At 45.2% G+C, this 16,613-nt stretch overlaps 1 protein-coding gene across 1 annotated transcript in view; it reads right to left on the bottom strand.

Moving 5' to 3' along the window:
• Positions 1-16,613, bottom strand: part of JAKMIP2 (janus kinase and microtubule interacting protein 2) — a 200,929-nt gene that overhangs the window by 66,532 nt on the left and 117,784 nt on the right. The window contains exons 11-13 of the mRNA XM_077265817.1: positions 13,091-13,219; positions 2,300-2,383; positions 2,105-2,167 (exon numbers count right to left, since the gene is read on the bottom strand). Coding sequence (XP_077121932.1) covers positions 2,105-2,167; positions 2,300-2,383; positions 13,091-13,219 — 276 coding nt within the window. The remainder of the gene's footprint in view (positions 1-2,104; positions 2,168-2,299; positions 2,384-13,090; positions 13,220-16,613) is intronic.

The following is a 16,613-nucleotide window of genomic DNA, read 5'->3' as shown; positions in this document are numbered from 1 at the left end:
GGAGATCCCTCAGGAGATTGGCATGCTTTCCACCAGTCTTTCACACTGCTTCTTGTGCAAAAATCTAAGCAGTTCTTCTTTGTTTGATGGCTTGTGAGTATCCATCATCCTCTTGATTACATTCCAGAGGTTTTCAATGGGGTTCAGGTCTGGAGATTGGGCTACCTATGACAGGGTTTTGATGTGGTGGTCTCTTAATTTTTGCCAGAGCTGAAGCACTCAGACCAGTGTTAATCTATGGAGCAGCTCACATCACCGTATTTTTTCTCAGGCGTATTCGACGTGCGTGTAAAGTCACAGCATGCTGCAATTGTATGCGCATATCGCCCGAGTCTCTCCAATGCAAGTCTATGGGTGCGAGAAAAACTCGGACACCACACGGACCATCTGTCTAGCTTGCGACAAATACGCACACATTTTCCTCATTTCAGCCCATTGAGCCATTAATTTCAATGGGGAAAATTAGTGAGAAATGTAAAGCCATACGCATGTAATACGAATGCCATACGGATATATAGGTGCAAGAAAATCTCATCATCACATTGCAAACACATTACACACGGATGACCATACGGAGAACACTTCTGCGACTCTCGAAAGGGAGACTCGGACTGATTTTCCATACGTTTAGTGTGACGCCGGCCTTAGTTATATACTCCACAAGTCTGGCCTTTATGGCAAAGTGACAAGAAGAGAAGCAAGCCATAAAAAGTCTCATTTGCAGTTTGCAAAAAGTCATGTAGGGAACACAGCTAGCATGTGGAAGAAGCTGATCAGGTCAGATGAGACCAAAGTTGAACTTTTTAGGCTAAATGCAAAATGGAATGTGTGGCGGAAAACTAACACTTCATCATCCTGAAAACACTATCCCCACTGTCAAACATGGTGTTGGCAGAAAAATGCTGTGGGGATTATTTTCTTCAGCAGGGACAGGAAAGCTGGTCAGAGTTGATAAGAAGTTGAATGGAGCTTATTACAGGACAATCCTGGAGGAAAACCTTTTAGAGACTACAAAAGACCTGAGACTGGGGTGTAGGTTCATATTCCAGCAGGACAAGGACCCTAAACATAGTGCCAGAGCTACAATGGAATGGTTTTGATCAAAGCATATTCATGTGTTTGAATGGATGAGTCACAATACAGTACAGACCTAAATCCCATTGAGAATCTGTGAAAAGACTTGACAATTTCTGTTCACAGACGCCTCTATCCAATCTCACTGAGCTAGAGCTAGTTTATAAACAAGAATGGGCAAAAAATTCACCATCTAGATGTGCAAAGCTGGTAGAGACTTAGCCCAAAAGACTTGCAGCAGTAACTGCAGTGAAAGATGGTCCTACAAAGTATTGACCCAGAGGGGCCGTCTGCAAACACACATCACAATGTTCAGATTTATACTTTTAAAAAATTTAGGAAACCATGTATTATTCCCTTTACATTTCACAAATGCTTGCTATAATAAAAACATTTAAGTTTATGAGTGTAACGTGAAAAAATGTGGAAAGTTCACAGGGTATGAATACTTTTTCAAGGCACTGTATATTTAACAACAGACAAAATGTTTTATGAAATTATTTTTCTATTTTATTTTTATAGATTTCCTGTTTTTTGTATGGTGTTTACACGTTTTCTTTGGCTTCGTTATTCCTAATCTGATAGTAGTAAGGTACAGGCATGTCTGAGATAATCGGGCTGATTACGCTAATGAATTATGCTAATGATATTCTAATTAAACTCTGATCAGAGTGTCAGCATAGCGTCATCTGATTTTCGGATGAGTGAATCGGAGCACACTGAGGAGAAGATGGAGAGCAAAATTTCTCCATCTTTTCCACTGTGTGAATCATCTGACTGTAGTCCGATGATTTCTATGCACCCTCAGACTTAAATGGGTGAGTAGCATCCGATTTCAGAGTGAAATTGCAGCATACTGCAATTTTTTTACACGGAGAGATTCTGTCACTGAAAAAATGTAGGCATCTGTACTGCCCCATAGAATAACATTGGCCCGAGTGCAATCCGATAAAACATTGGATGTATATGGCGGTATGAGCAAACCCATAATGACATAATCTTACAGAGCAAGTACCAAACACTATATTACCTTTTCTATTAATTCCTGATTTCGTTTTATGAAAAGTTGTTTTTCCTCCACCCAGAGGGAATCCTAAAAACAAAAAGTACTGGCTTTAGATTTATTCTTGCATTCATTTAGGATGCATTTGTATCTTAGTATCCAATTTCGGCAATATGTTCATGAAGTACAGAAAAGTCATTTATTTCTATGTCATTCACTAACCTGTCCCCTTTCGGACAATGCCTTCTCGAGATCTTCGATTTTGGCTTTATAGCGCAGGGCCTCTGTTTGCATCTGTTCCTGAATCTGACAAAGGTTATGAAAATTGTGCCAATTTATGTGCAATCATATTAGCCACATGAAAAAAAGGTAGTAAAAGATAATGAGACGGTAAATACTTTAGATATTTTTGAATAAGTGGTTTAATAATAAATGTGGTAAATGTATGTGAAAACAAAAAAGTGGAGGCCCTGTGTCTTTTGGAATGTCCTTTAGTGGATGACATGTGTCCACTGAAATGAACTAAAGTGGATGACATGTGTCCATCTTTGCATTTGGCAATTTCCTGTACTAGGAGAGTATTGCAAAGAGTCATGCATCAACCTCAGTAATAACCCTGTATGCAGTAAGCTCCTATGCTTCACTTAATTGTACCTGTAGATAACAGCATGTTATTCTGTTTACCCACAGACACCACCAGGGGGAGATCAGTGCGTTAGGAATCATAAACCTCTATTGAGTCCTATAATAAAAAACAGTATGCACTGAGCTCCCTCTAGTGGTGGCATATGTATTTTTGTAATTCAACTTTGCTTCTTATGAACAGCTTCTATGACAGATTCCAAATACTAGGAATCCTTCTTCCAAAGTGTGCCCCTGACACCGAGACTGAAAGCCAATACAGACGCTACACTTTTTACATGGTGGTAGATGATCTGTACAAGCTAAATTGTGCACAGTTAGGGAACCACAGGTCTACATGTTTTCCCGTGAGTGAGATATACTAGCAAGAGCAAAAACTTGTTTCTGATCCTTATAGATTGCTGCAAAGTATTGCCTTGGAGTTCTGTAGGGAGTTAGCGTTTTCTAAAATTGAATCCAGTCAAGGCAGTCCTTAAAGGGAGTCTGTCAGTAGGATCAGCCCTACTAAGTCGTATAGAGCTGAATAAAATATTTCCTCGATGTCTGCGTTCCAGTGTCAGAAACATATACATTTTCTTATATGCAAATGAGTAGTTCCAGGCTATGGGCTGGACAGTGATCTGCATGAGAATCTGCCTCCAGAGCATAGTTTTAAGAAAGGGTGGAGTTACCAGTGTGAGGCAGGTAACTAACACAGGACAGCAGAACTGAACTTTGGCTCCTTACAAACACATTTGATTTTTGTTGCAGCTCTCACAACTCTGCTGTTTTGTAACAATATTGCAGCACTGGCTGCCTGTAGGCTGGAAGCTGAAGTTCTGAGAGAAACCAGCATATCTCACTTACATCTGCATATAAATCAGGTGAATGCAATGGAAGAAAGCATTGTATCGCATTTGCACCAATGTTATTCAATGAGGAAGTGCTCATCTGTGAGTTTTTCCTTAGCTGCCATTGGGCTGAGGAAAAAAATTGCAACATGCTGCATAGGGCAGAGTAGAACAGTGGAAACTCACTAATGTAAATCAGTGGGTGCGAGAAAAAAAAAAAATCACACGGCACACAGACCATGCATGTGTTGTCTGATCTTTACGCACACATCTGAAAGGAAGCCTGACATTTCATCAGCCAAGTATGGTAAATTCACAGCCAGAACCATCAGAATAGAATGGAGAGATAGATATGAGATAGATAGATAGATAGATAGATAGATACAGTAGATAGATAAATAGATGTCAGTAAGATATATAATCAGTGCTTTGCTTTGTGTAGTTTTCTGTATTTGTATTTAGCTAATAAATAAAAAATGACGTGGAGTCCCCCTTAATTTTAATAATCAGTTAAAAGAAAGCAGACAACTTTGAGCTGGTTTTATTAGTCTGGGAGGGGCCAATAAACATGGAGCTTTCCAGCCTATTAATATGAGCTCACAGCTGTCTGTTTAGCAATTACCGGTTATTAAAACATTGGTATGTGTGTTCTCCCAGTATTTGCTTGGGTTCCCCCAGGTACTCCAGTTTCTTCCCACACTCCAAAAGACATACAAATAGGGAATTTAGATTGTGAGCCCCAATAGGGGCAGTGATGTTAATGTCTGCAAAGTGTAGTGGAATTAATGGTGCTATAAACGTGGGTAAAATAAATAAATAAAAAGGAAAACCCTTATTTTTAATAACCAGCAAAGGCTAAGCAGACATCTGTAGGCTGATATTAACTCCTTTCCGACGTTGGGCGTAATAGTACGCCCACATCAGAATCCCTCCCATTGATGTGGGCTCCGGCGCTCAGCCCATATCTTTCCCGACACATGTCAGCTGTTTTGAACAGGTGATCATAAGATTGTATCTGCACCAAAATGGTATCAATAAAAACATCAGCTCAGCATGCAAAATAAGTCCTCACCTAACCCAAGATCACAAAAATGGAGACGCTACAGGTCTCAGAAAATGGCACCATTTTTTTTTAAACAAAGTTTGTATTTTTTTTTTTACCACTTAAATAAAAAAAACCTAGACATGTTTAGTGTCTATGAGCTCGTGATGACCTTCAGAATCATAATGGCAGGTCAGTTTTAGCATTTAGTGAACATCATTAAAAAAAAACAACTGTGGGATTGCATTTTTTATTTGCGATTTCACCACACTTGGAATATTTGTTACCATTTTCCAGTTCACGATATGTTAAAACCAATGGTGTCATTCAAAAGCACAACTTGTCACACAAAAACCCTCACATGGCCATTTTGACAGAAAAATAAAAAAGTTATGGCTCTGGGAAGGAGGGGAGCAAAAAATGAAAATGCAAAAACAAAAATACCTCTGGTCGTTAAGGGGTTAATATGCTGGGAAGGTTCATGGACATATGCCCCTTCCCAGACTAATATGAATAGCCCTCAGCTGCCTTAAGGTACCTTCACACGAAACGACTTTACAACGAGAACGACAACGATCCGTGACGTTGCAGCGTCCTGGATAGCGATATCGTTGTGTTTGACACGCAGCAGCGATCTGGATCCCGCTGTGATATCGCTGGTCGTTGAATAAAGTTCAGAACTTTATTTGGTTGTCAGACCGGCGTGTATCGTCAGGTTTGACACCAAAAGCAACGATACCAGCGATGTTTTACGCTGGTAACCAGGGTAAATATCGGGTTACTAAGCGCAGGGCCGCGCTTAGTAACCCGATGTTTACCCTGGTTACCAGCGTAAAAGTAAAAAAACCAAACAGTACATACTCACCTGCGCGTCCCCTGCCGTCCGCTTCCTGCTCTGACTGAGCGCCGGCCCTAAAGTGAAAGTAAAAGCACAGCGGTGACGTCACCGCTCTGCTGTTAGGGCCGGCGCTCACACAGTACAGGAAGCGGACGCCGGGGGACGCGCAGGTGAGCATGTACTGTTTGTTATTTTTACTTTTACGCTGGTAACCAGGGTAAACATCTGGTTACTAAGCGCGGCCCTGCGCTTAGCAACCCGATGTTTACCCTGGTTACTCGGGGACCTCGGCATCGTTGGTCGCTGGAGAGCTGTCTGTGTGACAGCTCTCCAGCGACCAAACAGCGACGCTGCAGCGATCGGCATCGTTGTCGCTATCGCTGCAGCGTCGCTTCGTGTGAAGGTACCTTTAGAAATGGTGCCTCAATTAGATGCGCCAATTCTAGTGCTTAGCCCCGGCTCTTGTCCTGGTGCATTGGTAATCGGGGTAACGGTTTGGGGGTTGATGTCAGGTGTGTAATGTACACTGACATCAAGCCCAATGGTTAGTAATGGAGAGGTATCCATCAGACATCACCTTTACTAATCCCATAGGCAAATGGAGCGCCCCCACACCGCCGCAGGGCCTAGGGGTACCCGGAGCCGGGCCTCTGGGTCTCAGTCCTGGGGTTGTCACGGTGGCTGGACCCGGTCCGTGGCCCTGTCCGTCAGTGGGGGACGTCCGGTGCAATAAGTGATGATGATGGTGCAGTAACGGTGGTGTAGCGGTGCAGTTGTGGGGTGCAGGTCGCGGTAAATAACGAGGACACCAGGTTGCAGTCTCTTTACCTCTTTACTGGAGATCTCTCAGTCCGCAGTCCAGAATACGGTTCACCAGGCTGCCCAAGTCCGGTCGGTCCGATGGCACCTCCAGAGTTCTCCTCACAGGTGGAAATCAGTGCCCTCCTTCTTAGCGCTATGTGTTGTAGTCCTTCCCTGCTGTGCTCACGGAAAGTACCCCACAACTGTCGTGTCTGTTTCTTAAGTTCCCTCACAACTCGATTCACTGATGTTCTTCTCGTATTCCATCCCTCCCTGTTATTCAGGTTGGAACGGCACCCGTTTGTCAGGTAGGCCTGGAGTTCTTCCGGGACCCTAGAGACGCCCCTCTCCCGCAATTGCCCCCCAAGACTTCATAGGTGATATGTGGTAGACAGCCCGCCTTAAACTGACTGCCCTGCCGCTGTTTGGAGTATGGCTTGAAGCTGTATGCTATTCCACTCCCTCGGCGTTCCGGCCACCGGTAATGCGCCTCAGTAGGATGTTGCTCCGGTCCTACAGCATGACCCCTACTGGTATTCTCCTTTTTGCTTGATCTCGTTTCTCACTCAGCACAATCTATCTCGCTTCTAGTCCTTTCTTGGGCACCGCCGCTATGCTGAGCAGGCACGGTCCCGTTACGTTCTTTCCAATGCCAAGCCTCTGTCAGGATCCCACCCCTGACAGAGACCCTACTGTCTCTTCCTCCACAACACCCTCTGCCACAAGGTGTTGCTTCGTTCAATCCAGTCAGCTTTCTTCTCTAACTTCCTGCCTGACCCCCAGTTTACCCACTATGGTGGGGAGTGGCCTAATGAATAGCACCCTTAGCTCCCCCCGGAGGCCCTGCTGTGAAACATATTGGTGTCTGTGATACCTGGTCAGATGAACTCCTTCAGTGCCATCGAACGCACCATGGCTCCCCATAGTGGCGGATCCACAGTACTGCAACGACCAGAACTCTGGGGCGCTGCACTCCCCCCTGGTTAAACACAGTACTCCGGGACTGGGAAGAAAACAACAATACAGGTTAGCAAAAAGACATACAATTTTGTTGAGTGCAAAACAATAAGCATACTTGAACAAGCTTCCCTTTATGGGAGGTGAGGACACTTTAACATTACAAACATAATTAAATATCATAGCAACAGGCTACAATTAACTCTCATTACCCAACCGGGTATTCTACTAGGTGCAAACATTATTGACCAATAATTTAACTTTGCCTTTAAGGATATACACTCTTAATCCGCTAAAGACCTTCCTATAATCACATTATAAGGTATTTTAACTTTGCATTCTCCTACTTTGAACCTGCAGGACCGCCTGTCCTAACGGCACCAGACCTACTGCCTCTCCTTTCTATTACAGGACCGCCCCGTTCAGCCACGGCCTACTGCCTTTCGCTACTATACATGGTATAGACATAACATTCCTTTCAATTAGAGAACATTGAGCCAGCTCTATTTGGCTCCTATTAGGACTCACTTTCTAACCCCTACGGGTTCACTCTCTGTCCTTAGTAACGAACGAACTTTCTATGGGGACTCAGGGTTTACCTTCTATCCTCACCTTCATTACTACTTTCTTTACTTTCAACTAAGCAGAACTCTAAATCTACCCCTACGGGCTTTCTGCATCTTTCCTTTTAAAGAACATTATCTAGATTTCTCACTTTAAACAAATTAAACACACATAACTTTTCTTCATGCAAAACAGTTACATTTCTTTCCAGAGCATCATCATCAGTATTTCTTCACATTTAACTAGTTAAAACACATACAACTTTTCTCGTTCAAACATTATCATTGCATTACTGTTCTAAAACAGTATCTTCTCATAAGTACGCTGTTGTACATCCCCTTTAAAAGAGAATCAAGTCTTTCTGAGGTAGCTCGTCTTCTCAGCCTACCAGTCTTTGCTCAGCAAAGGTTCCAGAACGGTATCTTCGCAAAGAGTCTTTAAATAAAACCAGTAGGAAGCGCCTTTAATAAGGTGCAAACTATTTACAAGAAAGTTTGGATCATGCACTGTTCATGATTTCTCAGTTTGTAAAACTTGTGCAAAACTGGTAGGAAAAGCAAACAATAGGGATCCCGGGTCAACTAAGGGATCCATAAGGAGTTAACCCTGGACGGGTTTAGCAGCAAACAGTACTCAAACAGTTAACTAGAAAACTATTTACATTCTTGAAGCATTCAATTTCAGAACCCCCCACAAGGCGCCACCTGGTGGGTGAACCCCTGCAATACAGGCAGTCCAGGTTCCAGGTTCACTCCCGCAGCCAGGTACACCCCATGGGTGCGGGTCTGTTGCACGACCAGATCGTGTGCGGTGATGAGGGTCTGCGTTCCCATTTCTTTCTGCGCTGGTACATCAGGAACATCGGTTACTTGAGAAGGCACCTCCTTGGCCACTACGGTGGTTGCGGTGGTCAGGCGGCAGATCGCAGGTTCTGTGATCAGACGGGTGGGGGCGACCAGGGTGGTTACAGATCGGTCACACGGTGACACCTTGGCTACAGGGGCTGGTTTCTCTTTCTTGTAGACGTTCAGAGCGAACCACCCCTTTTCCCCAAAATGCCGGGTGTAAGTAACGCTGTCCCCCGGGTAGAGGTCCCGATCGGGGTGGCCCTCCCTAAGGTGCGACTCGACATCCCGTCGGTTAACAAAGACCTCCGCATATAGCCCCGGTTCTTTAATGAAGCCCCAGCCTCCTCGGAGTTTAAAGGTGGTGACGATGCCCTGCCTACGCGGGGCCTGGTGAGTGGTGGGGTCCTTACGGGCCCGGTCCTTGACCGCCAAATCCTTTTGATGGTGGGCCTCCCGCCCAGCCTGATGTATTTTCTCCTCCTCTCGCCACCGTTGTTCTAGCTGGATTCGGTACTCCTCCCAACTTAGAGCCTGTACCATCTCCCCCTTCTGGGTCTCCACCCCGGGGAACCCCATAAGATTGGATCCGGGATTCACCCAGCGGCACACCGTGCGCTCCGCGTGGACCTCACACAGCAAGGGAGTAGGGGTGATTGGGGCTCGCATACGGTGTTCCATGCCCGTGGCTTCCTCCCATGGTAGCAGGCTCTGGAGTCTATGGGTTCCCGGGAGAGGTGGTGCCGCTACGGGACCCACTAGCACCCCCTCGGCTGGCGGGGCAGGATCGGCGGACTCACCAACTGGTACGAGTTCACTTTCCGTAACAAGTCCCGCTGGTTCCTCCGGTGAGAACTTCGATGTCCGGGAACCCTCTGCCGGCTCCACCGGGTGCGGAGCCTGGACTCTCACATTCAGTTGGAGGAGCTGGTTATATAAGTCCTCCATCTCGGCTCTCAGGAATCTGGTGTTATCCACGGAGGCCGGGCTGCAGGGCTCATCCGGGTAGTCGGGGGAGACTTCCACTTCAACCCCACTGTCGGGTTCAGAGCTGCTGGCCATTGCGTCCTCCACGTGGGTCACTTCCTGGTCTTTTTCCCGCTCTCTCCTTCGGGAGCGGTTTCGTTTTCTCTGCCTCCGCCCCCCATTAAGGATTAGGAGGCGGATCTCTGCTGCTGACGGACACGTCCTCACCGTGCAGAAATACTTAGACTGGGCGGCCATTGCTGTTCGCGCTCTCCAGCTTGCCTACGCCCACTTCACGCCCCTCTTCTCTTCCTGCGCTCTCCTCAGCGCTACAATGGCGGCGGATTTTGGCGGCAACTGGCACAGCACAGTCTTTGCAATAAAGTACAGTTCAAACACAATAAATCACAGTCTCTAGGCACACATGACCTGATTCTTCAGGCTTAAGTAGATCCTGTTCGTGACGCCAAGTTGGAGCGCCCCCACACCACCGCAGGGCCTAGGGGTACCCGGAGCCGGGCCTCTGGGTCTCAGTCCTGGGGTTGCCACGGTGGCTGGACCCGGTCCGTGGCCCTGTCCGTCAGTGGGGGACGTCCGGTGCAATAAGTGATGATGATGGTGCAGTAACGGTGGTGTAGCGGTGCAGTTGTGGGGTGCAGGTCACGGTAAATAACGAGGACACCAGGTTGCAGTCTCTTTACCTCTTTACTGGAGATCTCTCAGTCCGCAGTCCAGAATACGGTTCACCAGGCTGCGCAAGTCCGGTCGGTCCGATGGCACCTCCAGAGTTCTCCTCACAGGTGGAAATCAGTGCCCTCCTTCTTAGCGCTATGTGTTGTAGTCCTTCCCTGCTGTGCTCACGGAAAGTACCCCACAACTGTCGTGTCTGTTTCTTAAGTTCCCTCACAACTCGATTCACTGATGTTCTTCTCGTATTCCATCCCTCCCTGTTATTCAGGTTGGAACGGCACCCGTTTGTCAGGTAGGCCTGGAGTTCTTCCGGGACCCTAGAGACGCCCCTCTCCCGCAATTGCCCCCCAAGACTTCATAGGTGATATGTGGTAGACAGCCCGCCTTAAACTGACTGCCCTGCCGCTGTTTGGAGTATGGCTTGAAGCTGTATGCTATTCCACTCCCTCGGCGTTCCGGCCACCGGTAATGCGCCTCAGTAGGATGTTGCTCCGGTCCTACAGCATGACCCCTACTGGTATTCTCCTTTTTGCTTGATCTCGTTTCTCACTCAGCACAATCTATCTCGCTTCTAGTCCTTTCTTGGGCACCGCCGCTATGCTGAGCAGGCACGGTCCCGTTACGTTCTTTCCAATGCCAAGCCTATGTCAGGATCCCACCCCTGACAGAGACCCTACTGTCTCTTCCTCCACAACACCCTCTGCCACAAGGTGTTGCTTCGTTCAATCCAGTCAGCTTTCTTCTCTAACTTCCTGCCTGACCCCCAGTTTACCCACTATGGTGGGGAGTGGCCTAATGAATAGCACCCTTAGCTCCCCCCGGAGGCCCTGCTGTGAAACATATTGGTGTCTGTGATACCTGGTCAGATGAACTCCTTCAGTGCCATCGAACGCACCATGGCTCCCCATAGTGGCGGATCCACAGTACTGCAACGACCAGAACTCTGGGGCGCTGCACAAACACACACACAGAAATCTCCTTTAATTGTAAAAAGCACTCTCAGACAATTATTCTTTTTACCCATGTATTACCACCAAAAAATAGTCCACAGGGGTCCACCGAAATCCATAATATGGAGGTCCCACAACGATCCCTGTCTTCTTCATCCAGTCTATGGAGCCCCATTTAAAGAACTAAGCTCCAAAGACTGCAGCAGCAGCCACTGCTGATTCTCACGCTGTGCAGCGTTTGAACCCAGTTGCTGTGACGAGCAGTGACATCAGTAAGGTTGCCGCAGTTCTGTGGCTGTGACCTGTGGCAATCTTACTGAGTTCACCGCTCGTCGAGCTGACATTTGCTGCTGCTCCAGTCTCCTGTTTCTTGGGTGGCTGAGAGCTGCTATTGTTAGGCTGAGAAGGGGCCTGTATCCATGGACCTGTCCAGCCTTTTAATATCAGGCTGCAGCTGTCTGCTTATCGTTTGCTGGTTATTAAAAATAGGGGGATCCTACATAATTTTTTTGAGGTCTCCTCTTTTTAATAACCAGTAAAGACTAAGCAGACAATTGGGGGCTGTTATTAATAGGCTGGGTTATTAGCCCCTTCCCAGCATAATAACAACAGCTCTCAGAGGTCTGCTTTCCATTGGTTGGTTATCAAAAATAGGTGGGACCCTACATCATTTTTTAAAAATGTAATTAGTATTATTTAAACTATTAAATAAACACCATTTAGTGCCATATGAATGGCAATAAAGGGTGCTAGTTTATTCTATGTAGAGGGCTTGCGACATTAAATATCTGCAGGACATCTATCTATCTATCTATCTATCTATCTATCTATCTATCTATCTATCTATCTATCTATCTATCTATCTATCTCTGTTTATAAGATTGCTTTATTAGTTTGTAAACTAGCTTTAAATTCCATAGAGAATAAGGCTATGTGCACACGTTGCAGAATGGGGCGCAGAATTTTCTGCACAAAATCCGCATCTCCTGGCAGAAACCGCGGGTGTAGATTTGCCGCGGATTTTGTGCTGTTTTTATGCGGAATTGATGTGGATTTTGTGTGGATTTTCTGTGGTTTTTACCACTGTGGATTTCTATATTGGAAGAGTGCAGAAGCGCTGCAGATCCGCACAAAAGAAGTGACATGCACTTCTTTTAAATCCCACCGTTTCCGCGCGGATTTTTCTGCACCATGTGCACAGCTGCTTTTTTTTCCACATTGATTTACATTGTACTGTAAATCAGAGTGCGGATCTGCAGCATTTCTGCGCGGAAAAATCCGCTGCGGATCCGCACTAAATCCGCATAGTGTGCACATAGCCTTACTGTATATGAAAACTGATGTTAAAAATGCATTGCATATGGATTGCCTATGTATGTCATACGGATGTTATACAGATGTTAGGTGAGGAAAAAAAAGCCAACTTCTGTGGCTGAGAATCTGAGCGATTTTACATATACAGATGTGAGCGAACCCTTATACTCACACACAGCTCTGCAGTAATAGTAGAGAGCAGCCATTGCACATCACACTGGTAAAGCCAACTTTCAGGTAAAACAAGCTCTGGAGGCAGATTTTAATGCAGATGAGTGCCCGGCCTATCGTTCTTAACAGCTCATTTGCATATAAGAAAAATTAGGATTTCTCTGGAATAAGACAATAAGACATCGGCTAGCAGACCTCAAGGTATAATTTTATTCAGTTTCCTGTAACCTACATGCCCATATAGACAGCTTAGTGGGACTGATCCTACTAACAAATTCCTGTTGAGGATTGCCTTTACTGGAATCAATTTTATGCAAACTCTAACTTGTTGGCAGCAAAGTTCTTAAAAATTATTAAATATATTGAAGCAAGTATTATTATATTATACTCCATGCTTACTCACCTGTGCTTCTTTCTCTGCATCAATAATGCTGCCCGTATGTTCTTGGAGCAAAGCATAGGCCCTTTGTAATGCTTGATACTCCTTTGTCAACTGGCGGAACCTTAGCTCAGACTCTTCCGCTGCTAAACTCTATAAAGTGACACAAGTTATATATTTTAATGAAATTTCTACATATAGAGGAATTTTGGTATGTGGTATATTATCTAAATAAAAACAAACTAGGAGGTGGTTCAAGATTATGACAGCATGATATATTATAAATATTTATATTCAGGGCAGCCATCAGGGCATTACTGCCCTTAATGGCATATGAGGAGATTAATTATTAGATTAATAACTCATCTCCATAGACTGGAGCAGCTACTACCAGTTCTGACCCTGCATGGTAAATTGGCCCCTTAGTTTCTTTTTTTTCTTCATCTGGCATAGTGCAGTTGTTGGGGAATGTGTTCTAGATAACTGTGCTATTTTCTGCAGAGATGGGTCTTGGATGAAAGAAGTTATAACATCTGCACTGGATGAAGAAGCAAAGTGAAGATGAATATCTTCAGCCAATAGTATTCAGTCACTATGTGGTGGTAATATGTGGTCTGGTCATGATGTGACAGTATTTGTTTTTTGAATGTGGTATTATTCGGACACTATGTGGTGGTATTATGTAGTCTGGTCACGATGTGGTGGTATTTGACCCTGTATGTGGTATTATTCGGTCACTATGTGGTGGTAATATGTTATCTGGTCATGATTTGACAGTATTTATTCCTTACATCATAAAAAAGAAAAAAATGAGCACTAGCACTAATATATACCCACTTCTTTTGTATCTGCATACTCAGAAGCACCCTTTGCCCTGGTGCACACGGGAAAATGTGCAATGAAAAAATGAAAATAAAACAGCATTTAGGACAGATCATCACCGCAGCATAACGCAAACAGGTAAGGAAGCTACTTAGGCTATCCTTTCTATATTGTTAAACATTCTCTGATAATTCTGATGAGCGCATCTCAGATTTAGTAGTATGTGTTCCTTGTATGTGGTATTATTCCATCACTATGTGGTGGTAATATGTGGTCCGGCTATTGTGTGAAGGTATTTGTCCCTTGAATGTGGTATTATTGGTCCTTTTAATAAATGTGTGTGACACATTCCCTTAAAGAATAATAAATAAAAATATCACAGAAATAGAGAAAGCCAAGCACCACTGGTGATTCATAAAGCCAATACCATCAGCTGATCAAAGATGCCGCAGGCATGGAACCTTTTTTTTCTTTCAGGTGTACTCACCAGAATAAAGTCCAAACTTTATTGGTCCAAAAAATGTTTAAAACATCTCAGGCAGGTGGGGGGCTGTTGTGAATTCCGTTCTCGAACTCCCTCCTGTGGTCATGAATGGTACTTCGGTGAGTTCTGTCTGTGGACTCCCTCTGGTGGCAGTGAGTGGAGCTGCTGGTTCTCTATTTAACTCCACTCAGATCATTACTCCTTGCCAGCTGTCAATGTTCTAGTACTGGTTCAGATCTCTCCTGGATCTTTCTGAGGACCTGTCTACTCCAGCAAAGCTAAGTTCCTGCTTGTTCATTTGTTACATTTGGTTTTTCTTGCTAAGTTCTAGTCCAGCTTGCTATCATGAAACTGCCTGGCTAGCTGGAAGCTCTGGGGGTGCAGAGTGGCACCACCGCACCGTGAGTCGGTGCGGGGGTATTTTTTACACACTCTGCGTGGTTTTGTAGTTTTTTGTGTTGACCGCAAATATCCCTTTTCTATCCTCAATCTGTTTAGTTAGACTGGCCTCCCTTTGCTAAAGCCTATTTCATCCTGTGTTTGTGATTTCCTCTTAACTCACAGTCAATACTTGTGGGGGGCTGCTTTTACCTTTGGGGAAATTTCTCTGAGGCAAGTGAGGCTTTGTTTCCTTTCTTTAGGGATAGTTAGCTCTTAGGCTGTGAATAGGCGTCTAGGCAGAGTCAGGCACGCTCCACGGCTATTTCTAGTTGTGTTGATAGGAGTAGGGTTTGCGGTCAGCAGAGTTCCCATTTCCCCAGAGCTCATCCCGATTCCGTGTTTAACTATCAGGTCATTCCTGGTGCACCTAACCACCAGGTCCATAACAGTACAGCTGGCCCACAAAGTGTTAATGCATCTCAATAGAGGGAAAAGAGAAGTTCTGAGACCATTTTTTTTTTCTCTGCAGTGTGTTTTGCCTTTCTTTTCCCCTTAAACTCTGGGTGGTTCAGAACTCAGGTGTGGATATGGACATTCAAGGTCTGTCCTCTAGTGTAGATCAACTCGCTGCAAAGGTACAAAACATTCAAGATTATGTAGTTCAGAATCCTATGTTGGAGCCTAGAATTCCAATTCCTGATTTGTTTTCTGGGGATAGATCTAAATTTCAGAATTTCAAAAACAATTGTAAACTGTTTCTTGCTCTGAAACCCCGCTCTTCTAATGACCCTATTCAGCAAGTAAGAATCATTATTTCTTTGTTGCGTGGCGACCCTCAAGACTGGGCATTCGCCCTGGCGCCAGGAGATCCTGCATTGTGTAATGTAGATGCGTTTTTTCTGGCGCTGGGATTGCTTTATGATGAACCGCATTCTGTGGATCAGGCAGAGAAAATTTTGCTGGCTTTGTGTCAGGGTCAGGATGAAGTGGAGGTATATTGCCAGAAGTTCAGAAAGTGGTCTGTGCTTACTCAGTGGAATGAGTGTGCCCTGGCAGCAATTTTCAGAAAGGGTCTTTCTGAAGCCCTTAAGGATGTTATGGTGGGGTTCCCCACGCCTGCTGGTCTGAATGAATCAATGTCCTTGGCCATACAGATCGATCGGCGCTTACGTGAGCGCAAAACTGTGCACCATTTGGCGGTATCCTCTGAGCAGAGGCCTGAGCCTATGCAATGTGATAGGACTTTGACCAGAGCTGAACGGCAAGAACATAGATGTCAGAATGGGCTGTGTTTTTACTGTGGTGACTCCACTCATGCTATCTCTGATTGTCCTAAGCGCACTAAGCGTTTCGCTAGGTCCGTCACCATTGGTACTGTACAGCCTAAATTTCTTTTGGCCGTTACTCTGATTTGCTCTTTGTCATCCTATTCTGTTATGGCATTTGTGGATTCAGGCGCTGCCCTGAATTTGATGGACTTAGAGTTTGCCAGGCGCTGTGGTTTTTTCTTGGAGCCCTTGCAGCATCCCATTCCTTTGAGGGGAATTGATGCTACGCCTTTGGCCAAGAATAAGCCTCAGTACTGGACCCAGTTGACCATGTGCATGGCTCCTGCGCATCAGGAGGATATTCGCTTTTTGGTGTTGCATAATCTGCATGATGTGGTCGTGTTGGGTTTGCCATGGCTGCAGGTCCATAATCCAGTATTGGATTGGAAATCAATGTCGGTGTCCAGTTGGGGTTGTCAAGGGGTACATGGGAATGTTTCATTGTTGTCAATTTCTTCCCCCACTCCTTCTGAAGTCCCTGAGTTTTTGTCGGATTACCGGGATGTATTTGATGAGCCCAAGTCTAGTACCC

The sequence above is a fragment of the Ranitomeya variabilis genome, chromosome 5, assembly GCF_051348905.1.
Source record: "Ranitomeya variabilis isolate aRanVar5 chromosome 5, aRanVar5.hap1, whole genome shotgun sequence".
Lineage (NCBI taxonomy): Eukaryota > Metazoa > Chordata > Amphibia > Anura > Dendrobatidae > Ranitomeya > Ranitomeya variabilis.
This window is presented reverse-complemented; position numbering and strand designations above follow the sequence as displayed.